Genomic DNA, 12897 nt, shown 5'->3' with positions numbered 1-12897 from the left:
ATGTGAAAGATTGTTCATACTATGATCTTTGATCTGATCTTTTGCGTGATGTTTGAATGATGTTATCAAGTGGTTATCTTTCCGGTTCTAATGTGCAAAACAAGACCTTTAATTATTGAAATTGATATATTTTATTTAAACAATGATGATAAGCATTGCTATTAAATCCTAAAAACATATAATAAGATCCAATCGTTTCCAAAAACCCTTCCCAACATAGAAAATTGGCCAACGTAAGTAGAGCTTCACAGGCCGCCTCACAATTATTCAATCAAGATGACCGTTTCCAGCTAACACTTGGTTCCATACATTTGCACACGCTAAATAAGTGCTCGTGTTTAAAATTATTCCCACCCGCCAAACCCCTTCACGGACGCCAGGACTGGGCTGGCACTTCGCAGAAAAGCGTGTCGAGAGAGCTCAAACACCGAACGAGTGAAACTGAACCGCGGGTTTTGGTGCGCTGTGTAAAATGATGTCCACTTGCAAGCGGATGGGCGGATGACGGAGTGCGGAATAATTTTCCCATGCGAAAGATCGAGCGAAAAAAGAAGAAAAGAAAAAATGAAAACAAACCGGAAGAAAGCCTTCCAAGCGCGGCCAAGATAAGTTCCTGCCGCGATCCCCCCCCCCCACGTCAAGTAGGGGAACGGGGGTTTGGTTGCGGAAACGGGGGACAGAATCCTTGCAAATGAAGGCAAAGGACCGACACGCCCCTTCTCTTTAAATAGCGAAAAAAACCCCGTGCATTTTTACCACGCGTTGACGAAAAGCGGAGGGAAGCGGGGGGCAAGGACAAAAAGGTGGACCGTGGCGAGCATAAGAGGGTGGAAAAATTATTTAAAATACTGGAAAAAATTAGCTCAAGGGTGGAAAATTTTTATATCAAAGTTATTTTTTAATTGAATTTTTTTCCTCCCTTTCGTGGTGCGCGTTCGGAAACGAACGCGGGCCGTTTTCGCACAGTTTTCTCTGACGGCCTCGGTGCCGGCGTGCGCGCGCGTGTGTGTGTGCTGCTTTTTTATGCGCTCTCTGTGCTTGCGGGGTGCTGCCATGGGGGGCCGCACTCACCCGTTTGGTAGCCGTGTTGTGCGGGTGAAAATTAAACCGGCTAAAGCAGGCCCGGAACTGGAAGGTGGCCAAAAGGATCTTCCCCGACATTTCCCCATACCTCGATGCTGCCTCCCGTGTAGTGAGAGGAGGGTGGGGGGGTTGGGGGGGGGGCGTTCAGGGTTTCTAGTGTGTTCCGGCCCAGTAAGGCTCGAGGGCAGAAGGGCGAACAGTGTTCTCGTCTCCTCGTTTTCTCGCCACCGCTTTGATTGCTTCACTTTGACGGAGGGTTCGACGCGTTGGCCGTATGGAAGGGTGAGGATAGCAAGGATGCAACGAGAGAAGGAGAGCTTCCCCGTACCAGGATTTCGGTGGCTACGGGGTTTAGTGGGGCAAAGCGGAGCTGGGAAAGTTTGAAACGTGTTGATGAATCTATGGTAACGATAGAAAGGATCTGCTGCTGCTGCTGCTGCTGAGCGCGTTTGTCCGTTTCGGTTCGGTATGGTGGAAGCATTTTTTTTCGATCCTTTCTCGCCATTTTTCCGAGCATTCTCTAGTTTTTGAAACCTTTCTCCCGGGCAGACACGGAAAGTGCGTCGGACAGGATACGATACATCGGACACAATTTTTCACCTAAACCAAGGCACGATCACACCGATGGGTGACGGGGCAGTGGGCAAAAAAGGGTGGACGCTGTTGGTTCGGTGGGCCGTACTAGCGAAGCAAAATTGGAAAATGGAAGCGAAACGCCAGTGTCTGTAGTTCGAATTTGGCGTTATGTGTGTGTGCGTTTGTGTGAGAAAGGCAACGATCATCATCGTCATCATCGTGGGATTGAGACCTGGACGGCGGGTAACACACACGCCTATGTGTGTGGGTGTGTGTTGTATGTTTGCCGTTGAAGGTTGTCCCTGAAAGTAATGGGAGCAACAGGGAACGTTGGACAGTAGTCACGGAACCCATTTGCAGGCGTACCGGGCAATAGCATTGGACCCGATGTACGCTGTACATTAAATGATTTACTTCGCAGCTACGCTTTTCCGGCCGGAACCGAACGATGGCGATGCGTACACGTACAACCACACAAAACCGTGACTGGGGTTTAGGATGGCGATGGTAACCGGAACGACCGCGGCCGTCATTTTTGCGAACGGCGGGCGGAAACTCCCGGTGGGAAACGCAATCAGCGTGTGTTTTGAGGAGGAATTAACGCGAAAAGAAAGGTAGAGAGAGAGAGAGAGAGAGAGCGAGAGAGCGCGTGTCCAGGACGATATTTGCTCCAGACTCGTTTGAAATTCGTAGTTTTAATTAGATTTTTTTTTGCATTTCGCCATACACGCCCCGGCCAGTTCGGCCTGTCAGCGAGTTTCGGACTAAAAGTTTTGGATAATGATAAAAATTGTGTGGCGATGATAATAACAAGCATGGTATGGCACGAGGAACATGAATAGGTGGAATGTAATTCCACAGTTGCAGTTGCAGTGACAGTGTAGTGACAATGATTAACACACCACAATTGCATAAAAGGCTCTTTCAAGGCATAATGACAACTTATCACACACTAATCATGGTTCATTGACATGAATAAAAGCAAATTAATGTTAGATTTAATCTTTGCAGATCTTTATGATATGTTTGAGTGTACATTTATGCTTGTTTGAAGTAGACCTTAAAGACTTCTAGCTTATCAGAATCGAATCAGAGCTTACAGTAAAAGCCAATTGTTCCGTATAAGTTACATACCCTTTCAATTCTTCTTCTATTTGGCGTAACGTCCTATGCGGACATGGGCCATGGGCTCAAGTCCCGAATGGACTGTGCTCCCATACCTAGGATTGATTATCCTGCTATGGTAATAAATAAGTTGCTGTAAGTCAAACCCACTAGTGGTACAGGTAGGCCTTGATCTACAATGTTTGTTGAGCCAACTTGCTAGACCTTGCTAGTCCTTGGGTCCGGTCCATTCCAGGATTGAATCCACGACGGGCATCGTCGTACGAGTTGACGACAGTTCCAAAGGACCGTCCACTGTTTCGATTAGATTACAGAATTATCAAATTATTTAATGTCCTTCTTATTTCTTGAATAGTTTATATCTCTAAAAAAAATAGTTTTATCTCTTAAAAATTTATACAAAAAAAAACGAGCTTAGACTGCCAACCTAACCCATCATCTACAAATTAATCCGCCCGGAAAGAATCGCGATTTGCGCGGGACCGTTCAGCGCGCCGAAAATGATCCCACCCAGCTAGGAGGGGTTAGTAAACAGCGTCTCAGCGCTTCGCTAACTACAAATATTTGAATTTAATCATGAAAAATGGGAGTCTATTTTTCTTTCTCTTTGTTACGCCGCGAACCGGTACCACCCGAACGCCCGCGAACGGATGCGGATCCAACGCGGCCAGCAAGTATTGATGGTCGCAGATCCTACTGAGGTGGTGAAAGGGGGGAAAAAAGGCAAAACAAAAAGCAAACACAGGGGTGCTAGGGGTGTACGTATGGTAGCAAAAATTGAAAAATAGACCAGTGAAATGTAATGAATCCTCGACGCTTCGAGCAGGCCATAAATCATTGGATGAGAGCAAATTTCTGAAATCAAAGCCTCCGAAAACGTGGCGCTTTGGCTCGCTACTGTCCGGCTTCACGGTGCATAAGGGATAAGGCATGATACGGCGCACCCGGCAGATACATACACCTGGTTCGTGGCACCGTGGCCAAATCACATGCCATGTTCGGGTTGGAACAAAAGGTGGAGAGCATGAAAAATCGTCATCTTTCGTATGGAGCTTCCGGGTGTACGTCTCGCTCGCTACACGGTCGTAGTAGTAATTGGAGACGCAATTGAAGTCGCTCCAGGAGGTTTGCAGCCCGTACCGAAGCATGTAGGGGGTTTCAAAATGCATGCTAGCAATGGCTGCCGATGGTTCGAAGCCTCACGTGGCTTTGTCTCACGTTTGCTTGGCTGTGTCGGGTGCTAGATGACAGCCAACATCATTCATGAGTCTGTTTCCGCATGAGATGGCGATGGGTGGTTTGTTGCGTATCTTTTAAACGCATCTGTCAGGGTTTATTCAAACAAGCGTTTATAAGAGTGCAACATTTTTTTTCAGATAATAATTTTAAACTTCTTTACATTGAAACTTATGCAGTTTGATAACTGGCAAAAATGTTTTTAAAAAATTTACTCTTTTGTCATGATTAATAACACTCTTTTCGCTCAAAAACTTGGAGGAAAAGGTTGAAAACCACTGATTTAAATGGATGCAAAAGGAACGGTTCTTGTTATGAGAAAATGAAAAGGATAGGAATCGAACTACATTACAATGACCGAAGGGACTATTATTGGACAATTTCGACACTCCGTAAAAAATCGCTAAGAAGCATCAATAATAACTGTTCTTTAAAATTATAATTACTTAACTTAAAAGTGTCCATTTCACACATGTTTCCCTTGGCATGGTTTGAATCGCTTGTACATATCCTAACAACACAAAACACTGCACAGTGCAACCCGACCCTCGAACGAACGCTTCAGCTTGTCGGCGTGTGTTGGATGTCTGTAAATCCAAGCGCAAAAGTATCGTGCTGGCAAGACTCGAAAGGCCACCTATACAACTGTCCATTTGTTGGCAGGTTAGTGTTGGTGACGCGTATGGGGCAGTGTGCAAGTGAGCGTGTTTTTTTTTTTCCTCTCTTTTTAAGTGTTTCGTGGTTTTTCCTTTTTATCGATGCCTCAGGAACGATACAGTGAAAACGGTGGATTTTTCCCCGCCACTGAAATATCTTTTTTTCTTCATTTCTTTTTTTTTCATTCTGCGCGAGAGCGAGAGGAAAAATGAAACAGATCGCGAGATGAAACGGAATCGTTCGCGTTCCCTTGGTCTGCTTTCTTTTCGAAATCGAACGGTTTCAATTCAACCATGGTGATGAAAAAAAAGCGGGGAAATCAATACAAACACATAGAAGTATTAGGACGAAAAGAGTGCAAGTGCCAGAGAAAGAAGGAGATAGAGGGAATAAGAGAGAGAGAGAGAGAGAGAGAGAGAAAGAAAGAGAGAAAGAGGAAGAGAGCTCGAAAAAATGTCCTAATGTTCAATTGAACTAAATCCGATGCAATTCCTGTTGTGTTTCCCGCTTTTCTCCTACATATTACTAGCGTGCGCACTTGGTTGAATGCTGCAGCGTTGTTTGTGTTTGTGTGCTAGCAATAAAAACTGCGTCTGTATTGGTGTGAACGTGGTTAGAAATTCGTGAGCAGTGCTCGTACCGTCGAGAGCCGTTGGTTGTGGTGGAGGTGCATGGTAGTTTGTTCGGTTTCGTTCTGGGCAATGTGGGCAATGTTTACGAATTGTAAATTTCACACCAATTTCGTTATCATTGAGCGATGGCACACATTTTCGCTGTGAAAAAGCCGCACTACATGGAAAGGAAAATCATCTACAAACGATGTAAAATAAATAAAAATATTTCACGGTCAATTTTGCAACCGAACGACAAACCGACGAGAAATGGTTGAAATGAAATTTAATTCCATAAACTGGCCACACACACAGGAAAAATTACAAACCAGAACGACAGCCGCAAACGTAAAGGGCAAAAAATGTAGAAGCAAAACACAACAATCCTGACCATCCCCAAGAAGCCGTCGGTTGGCAAAGGCTCCAAAAGTTGAAATCACATTCACCCTCCAGGAAACCTCGCAGAAGCGGACGGACGGAGAGAGAAAGAGGGAGAAAGGCGAGAGGACGATGGCATGAATGTGTTTGTTTTCATTTTGTTGTTGCTGCTGCTGCTGCTGCTACTTCATAAAACATTCTTTGTTACGCTGGTGTATGGTTGGTTTGGTCCTGCCCCTGCTTCATCTTTTTGCTACCTTCTTACATATCCTCTGAGCCTGCTTTCTCGCCCATCGTAATCAACCGTCTCGTAGAATCTCATAGAGATTGGAAGCGAAAAAAAGGGAAGAGAATCACAAGGACATTCCAGCCTTCTTGTGGGATGAGGAATGCTTTCACCTAGTACGCTCTACAACAGCAGCGGGGGGAGAGATTCTTAAGGGAAACGTCTTTTTTTGCGGGCAGATTTTCCGCTCCTGTTGTGGGTGATGGCTGAGGTAACTTTCTCTCGCACCTTCGGAAATTCTTTCTTCTACCAGAGACGGATGCGGACGATGGCATACGAAGCCAAACACATGCGCATATGGGAATCGTAACGCTTGTGGATGAAACGGGGCAAGTGGAGGGAAACAAAGAAGGAGGGCAGAAGTCTGTTTCCTATGAAAAAGCGGTGAAAGCGTTCACGAGAAATATTTCTCTTGCGCTGATGTTAGCAATTGATGACAACAAGACAATATTGCTGGGAAAAGCCAGACAATCTCGGTCCATTATTAGGCTGATTCTCGGAACAGCCGGGGAAAACTGGGAGTTCAACACCAGCCGCGAAATTGGAATTCTTGATTGAAAACGCCAATGCTCTTTGCTTTAAACTGCTGGCCTGTCCCTGTAGACAGCAAAGGAAATGGTACAAAAACTAAGGCCCAAACAGCCGGGACTCACCTCCACCGGTCCATTCCACATGTAGTGCATGCCGACGGCGGCCGGATCGTGGTGCGGGTTGGACGTCATGTGCTCGGCCATCACCGCGCTCATCCAGTGCACCAGGCCCTGGGTCGGGTTCTGGCCCTGCACCCCTCCCGGCACGGGCATCTGGTTAAAGTTCGGGATAGCCGTGGCGGTCGCCGTCGTGCTGCTGGAATCGGGAGTGGCTCCCTCGTTGGCCGCTAGGCTCGAACCGGCGGACGGTGACTGCGGTGGGCCACCGCCACCACAGTTCAGCGCCCGGCACTTGGTGTCTTCCGGGTGCCGACAGTTGCCGGTGCTCGAAGACGCCGGCCCTACGCTGGACTGAGTGCCAGAGGATGTCGCTGCTGCCGCTGCTGCTGCCGCCGCCGCCGCCGCCGAGTGGGTCAGATGATGGGAATGGTGCGGATGGTGATGGTGGTGATGATGGTGGTGCGGATGGTGCGGATGATGCAGATGGGGCGGCGTACCGTGGTGGTTGTTGTTGCCCTTCGTGTAGTCGTTGTTGTTCGTTGCCTCCGAAAGCCACGGGAACGCGTTCGACGGTTTCTGAAGACGGAGTGGGAAGAGAATGAAAACAATGTTTAATGTGTGCGTGTGCGGTTAATTGGATGCTGGGAATCAATTGGCGAATGATGGGATTCACACATGCTGCTGCTGGCAGCTCACAAAAGGTGGGCTGCGGTGTGGACCGGGTGTTTTAAGCCTGTTAAGCTCATTATAATAATGGAGCTTAAAAGGGAGAATGACGAATTAAAGATGAATTTCACAATGGACAGATTTAATTTGCTTTTCGCGCTCTTATCGATAAAATGTAACAAAAAAAAAACCCGGAGAAACGATCCAAAAACGAAACATTTATTTATTGAAAGGAAATCAACAATTGTGGAGCAATTACAGCCGACTGGCATCATTGTCTTCGGAAACCACAGTAACCTCAAACTAACCTCCAGCATTTCATCGGCCGTGTCAACATCACACCCCACTTCCGAAGCGGCCCCGTTGCCACCGTTACTTTCCTGCCGGCCATGCGGAGCGGGCGCGCTTGGGAACAAACACTTCTGAAGCTGGCCCACACCGGCAAGTGCCGTCTCGAGTGGACTGGACAAATCTTCCGCCTTCTCGTCGATTCCGGCGTCGTCGCCGGACGCGTCGGCTTCAAAACCGTCCGAGGCGGGCGCCGGTACACGATGCCGCTTGGTTGGCCGTTGCTTCTTGAGCAGATTGGCCGAGGCGGCAAACAAGTTCTGGTAGAATTGGGCCCGCAGTATGAACGCCGACTTGGGTGGCATTTCCGTGTCCGTGGTGTCGTCGTCCTCGTCACCATCATCGTCGTCGGCGTCGTGATGGAGGTGGGAGGAGGTGTTGGTTAAATGTTTCGTGCTGAATTTGGTCTGTGTGGGACACTCTTCTGCGTAGCGCAGTGGACGCTCGCAAGAATCTTGATGATCGTAGCCATAGCTACTTCTGGTTTTGGTGGTTTCTTTGTACAGCATCTCATCGGTTTGAACGGGAGATAGGCGATTGTAAAGATCGTCTTTAATGCGCAGCTTTGACGACGTCATCGGTGTAGAATATAGCGCGAGCCTTGGATTCACTTGTAGGAACTATTATTTATTCACGTTGGAGATCGAACAGGGTCGATCCCACACACTTTATTTCTGAGCTATAAATACAATCTCACGCTTTCTCTCACTCTCTCTCTTTATCTCTTTCTTACTCTCTCTCTCTCTCTCTCTCTCTCTCTCTCTCCTTTTCTTTTCTTCTCCCTCAAACTCACTTTTACTCACGATTCCACACGCCTGGTGAAAATACTTAATAACACTCGCTCACTTTTCACACTCACCAACTCACCACTGGCTCACCAAGGAACTAACTCACCAAACAGCCTACGATTGTTGTGTTTGCATTTTAAGATGCTTCTCCTTGCCCCCACTGTATAAACACACCACCATTCACCACACTTCAAAGTGACCACAGAAATGGGGGGGGGAGGATAAGGACTTTCGCTTTTTCCGGTCACTTCTTACGATTTACTCGTGCAAAGAGTAAAACTATTAGAATAATGTCGGGCTCGCGTAATCCTTTCGGTTGCTTCCCTCCGTTCTCTCACGTTTTCGCACATGGACGAGGAAGTTTTCCTCGTTGAAAGTTTTTGGTAAACTTTACCGACCTGCTTCTGCAGGAAGTTAGTTTGGCTTCCGGCAGTTCGGCTATCCCAGTGCGTTTCATTTGCGGCACGGGTATTAGTGGACCTGGAGGGCACAGCGTATGACACAATTTCTATTTCCGCATGTTGAATGAAGGTTTCTGCCCCAGATTAGCTTCCGCATTAACTGAGCACAGTACAGAAGATGTGTGCTAAACTATTTCCGTCACAACAGCGCACGGGTAGCGTTGATTGATAAACTATAAAGGCTTGTTGGGTAACACTTAGGAACTGTTGGTTTCGCTTGCTGTGGATCAGTGGCCGCGTTTATGTGTGTGTGTGCATGGGTTAGTCACTTCACCTTCGCAGTATCACACGGTTCGCTTAGGGAGCGTATAGTAGGAACGTTAAGTTGCCGGGTTCAGGTTACGCGTCTCCGTTCAGCCACAGCTTAAGGCACCGACTGGCGATGGTGGAAATGGTGGAGCACGCGCGCGTAGTTTGTCGATCACCGGGTACGACCGATCGCACACATCCTTGCACATCGAGCTCTGACACAATTGCCAAACGGCCACGGAGCGCGCAGCGTCACCGCGATGCTGTCCATATCGGCGGAAGCTGGCAGCAATAGTGGCAGAAACAGCAACAGCAGCATCGGCCACGACCAGTACGACAACGACGGCGACTACGACTACGACCACGGCAACGACGACCAGAACGAAGCAAACGTCTTGACGCTCATAACACTACTTCTATTCCTGCCATTTGGGGGGAGAAGAAGGTGCTCGCCGCTGCTCAAACAAAACCGAGAAAAATGCTGCGAGAAAAATATAAGTTTTATATATACACACATATATTTTCTTCTTGCTCGCAGCCACCCAGTAAAGGCGGACGACTGTGTGTGGTACGACCGCCGTCTTCCCCTTGGCTCTTGGGTCGTGTATTTTCTTTTGTGTGTGTGTGTATGTGCCGTTGTTTTGTGTTCACTAGGAACCCGCCGTATGCACAGTATTGGACTGGCCTCCGGAGCTAGATGGGATGGGGCCGCTTCCCTCGAGCTTCCCGTTTTCCCTTCCCCCTTCTCGCGCAGCGTGTGTGGGAGGGGGGGGGGGGGGGAGGGGGGTGCACGGGTTTGAGGATATACGGTTCTCTCCGTTCGGTGTGTGGCTGTGCTTTATTTTTTTGTGTTCATTTTATTTGCTCCTCTTGTTGCTTTCCTTCCACACTACCCATTTCTTTTCGCTCGTCCATGGCCACGTTGTCGCTACATTCTGTGCACTGGCGGAGCTTGTATGTGTGTGTGTGTGTTTTTTTTTCTTCCTTTCTGTACACCATGACTCCTTTTCGCTTACTGCTGCTTCACTATCTCCATGTACGAGCTAACTCCCGCGTATTACGCGCGCGCTCGTCTGACTGAATAGGGGCAAGGCGGAGGTGGAAGGATATGTGTTCCACGGGGTCCCCATCCCTCATCCTCTCCACCCTCAATCCTTTGCCGATCTGCTGCGAAGTCCTTAACCCGGGTATGATGTGTTTTTTTCTTTTTCTTCTATGCCGCCCTCCTTCCCTTGTTTGTTGGCACTGCTCTTGTGGCGCTTTTCTTTCGTATGTTGCACTCCCTGCTGCTACGGCTGCTTTCTTTCGACTGGGTGTGTTGTTAGCTTTGGCCACCCACGATGCCCTTCGCGGTTCCTTCGCGTGCACGGTGTGCCGGGCATCTTTTCTGTACTTCCAGCAAAACACACGAAAAAAAAAGAAGCCATAACACCACATTCACCAGCGACTGTGTATGTGTTGTATGTGTCTAAAAGGATGAACGCGTTTTTCCCTCATTTCTTGCTTTCGCTCTTCTCTAGGGCTTTCTCATTTTCTTCTCCCTTTTCTTTTGTTGTTGTCGGCGATTTGCGCTTTTTTTTTTCTTTGCATGTTGACTTGTGTGTCTCTATGTGTGTGTGTCTGTGTGCTTAAGCTACACTCACTTGTCACAGGTTCTTTTGCTTTCTTTACGAGTTTTTTTCTCTGCTTAGTCCGCCGACTTGCCTTTCCACCCGGGCAGGTCCTTGCGCTTGGTTGGTCCCGCTGCACCGTAAAGCGCGCATTTTCTCACACACTCTCTGCGCGCTTAGCGCGCTCGTTTTGCTATACTTCCGTGTGGTCCATCGGTTCACAGCTATCCATCGATACGAACGCTTCTTTGCCAGCCGCCAGAAGCTGTTGATTTAAAACTCGTCGAACCAACCAACCCCTGTGTGTATGTGTGTGCAAGTCCCGAGGCTGTATGTGTGTAGGGCGAGGGAGCTTGTGTTTTCTTGTTTTTCCTTCTTCTCCTACAAAGCTCTTTTCTTGGTCCGAGTGGGTGGGTTGGTGGTGATGGGGGAGGGTTATTTTATTCTTGTTGCTGAATGATTTTTACTCTCCTCCACACGGGCTGCTCGTCCTTGTTGCATGCAGAGCACGTTTGCATTTGCGCGCCTTTTTCCCATCGTGCACTGCTTCCCCCCCCCCCTCCCCTGAAGGATGGTGGGAAGAATGTTTTATGTTTTTTTTCATTATTACATTGTAGGATATGTTTATTGTATAGTTTTGCTAAGAGCTTCCAACACATGCTTCTTGTGGAGCGAGTTGAAGAGTATCACTACAAAATGTTTCAATGTGTGTATTTGTATTCAGCTATTACTTTTTCCGCTGAAGTTGTCTCCTGCCTGCCGTTTTTTTAAATTTCATCATAAAGTTAGTTTTGGTTAAAGTATAAATTTGATATTATTATTTTATGTTTTGAAAAAAATGCCCTTCAAATAATATTTTGATTGCATTTTGATACACTTCTGGCGTTTTGTTCGAAAACTCAGACCGATGATACAACTCATAATAATAGTACTGATACCAAAAGGAATCAGCTCAAAAAGCAGGAAGTAAAATAAAATATAAAATTGGTTCGGCAAATCCTTATGTGCTGCAGTCACCGATGTGCATTTAGCCAGCGAAAAAAAAATAATAAAAAAGGAACCAAAGAAAAAGAAAAAAAGAATCAAGAAATGCATTGATATAGTGTGTTTTTCTGCTTGTCTGTCTGTCTGCACGTGTGTATGTGTCCGAGAAGGATACGAAGATGTGAACACTATCGAACCAAAAATAGATTGCAGAGCGCTCGGCAGCAGGCAGGACTGAAGCAACGGGAAACCGAAGCAAGCTAGCTACAGCTTGGTACATACCACTGTTTCCCTGTGAGACGGTTTAAGATGCTCATAAAAACATACGAAGAAACACGAACGTGAAATGGAAAGCTTAAGAGCAGTGAACAAAAAAGTGGCTTGGTAGTGGCGTGAGGTAGTAGTGTGTGCAGAAAGAAAAAAAGATCCCATTTCGGAGTTGTTGGGAAAAATCGTAAAAATGAAACATATTCTGCGCTCCAAACTGAGTGAGGTGAGGACAAAGATTGTGATGAGGTGGAGGATAGTTTGAAATACAAATTCGGGGAGAAGTATCTATTCCATTTATTTGTTTTTATATGGTCTTACTAATGCGTAGATATCAAACAAAAAAATGCACAAAATTTTTGGTTACTTGCTAAATCGTACACATGTTAGTTGAAACATACTAGAGTTAGCATACTAGAGTTAATATTAGCAACACTTTTATCAAAATAATTTGGTATAATTTAATCTAAAAATGTAAATTAATTTTAAAACATGTAAATAACGTATGTATACATGTTAAAATTTAACTTTTGCCGTTAAGTTCAACGGCCGTTAAACGCGCCAAACATTGAATGTATGTTAGCGCCATCTATTGATTTTTATATGAAACAGCCCACGTACGCCTGATGGTATGCAACTTGCTATACAATGTTTTCTACCAGGCAGGGGCTCTCGTCATCGTTGAGGGAACTCATTATGAGATGGTACTTCATTTAACTTTCAAAATAGTATGTTTAATATTAACCTTTTACTTTAATTTTCAACTTCGATTGCGTATTGCACAATTCAAAATGAAAGTGAACAATTCAAGGACCAATTTGTTTCACCACGATGTGAAAAATGAGTTTTTTTTACCTCTTCTGCTTAAATGTTACTGTGCCTTTTATTATCTTACATCACCCTTTTCTATTATCCTATGCTA

At 46.4% G+C, this 12897-nt stretch overlaps 1 protein-coding gene across 3 annotated transcripts in view; it reads right to left on the bottom strand.

Moving 5' to 3' along the window:
- The window catches only part of LOC1281033 (zinc finger protein rotund), a 49596-nt gene that overhangs the window by 16457 nt on the left and 20242 nt on the right, over positions 1-12897 (bottom strand). Inside the window, exons 1-2 of one of the 3 annotated variants that reach the window (XM_061644521.1) lie at positions 7577-9765; positions 6606-7178 (exon numbers count right to left, since the gene is read on the bottom strand). In XM_061644521.1, coding sequence (XP_061500505.1) covers positions 6606-7178; positions 7577-8194 — 1191 coding nt within the window. In that variant the 5' untranslated portion in view covers positions 8195-9765. Of the gene's footprint in view, positions 1-6605; positions 7179-7576; positions 9766-12897 lie in introns of those variants that run through there. The other 2 variants (XM_061644520.1, XM_061644522.1) reach the window with 2 other exon arrangements.

Source organism: Anopheles gambiae, chromosome 2, assembly GCF_943734735.2.
Source record: "Anopheles gambiae chromosome 2, idAnoGambNW_F1_1, whole genome shotgun sequence".
NCBI lineage: Eukaryota > Metazoa > Arthropoda > Insecta > Diptera > Culicidae > Anopheles > Anopheles gambiae.
Note: the sequence above shows the minus strand (reverse complement) of the source record. Positions and strands in the feature narration are given on the sequence as shown.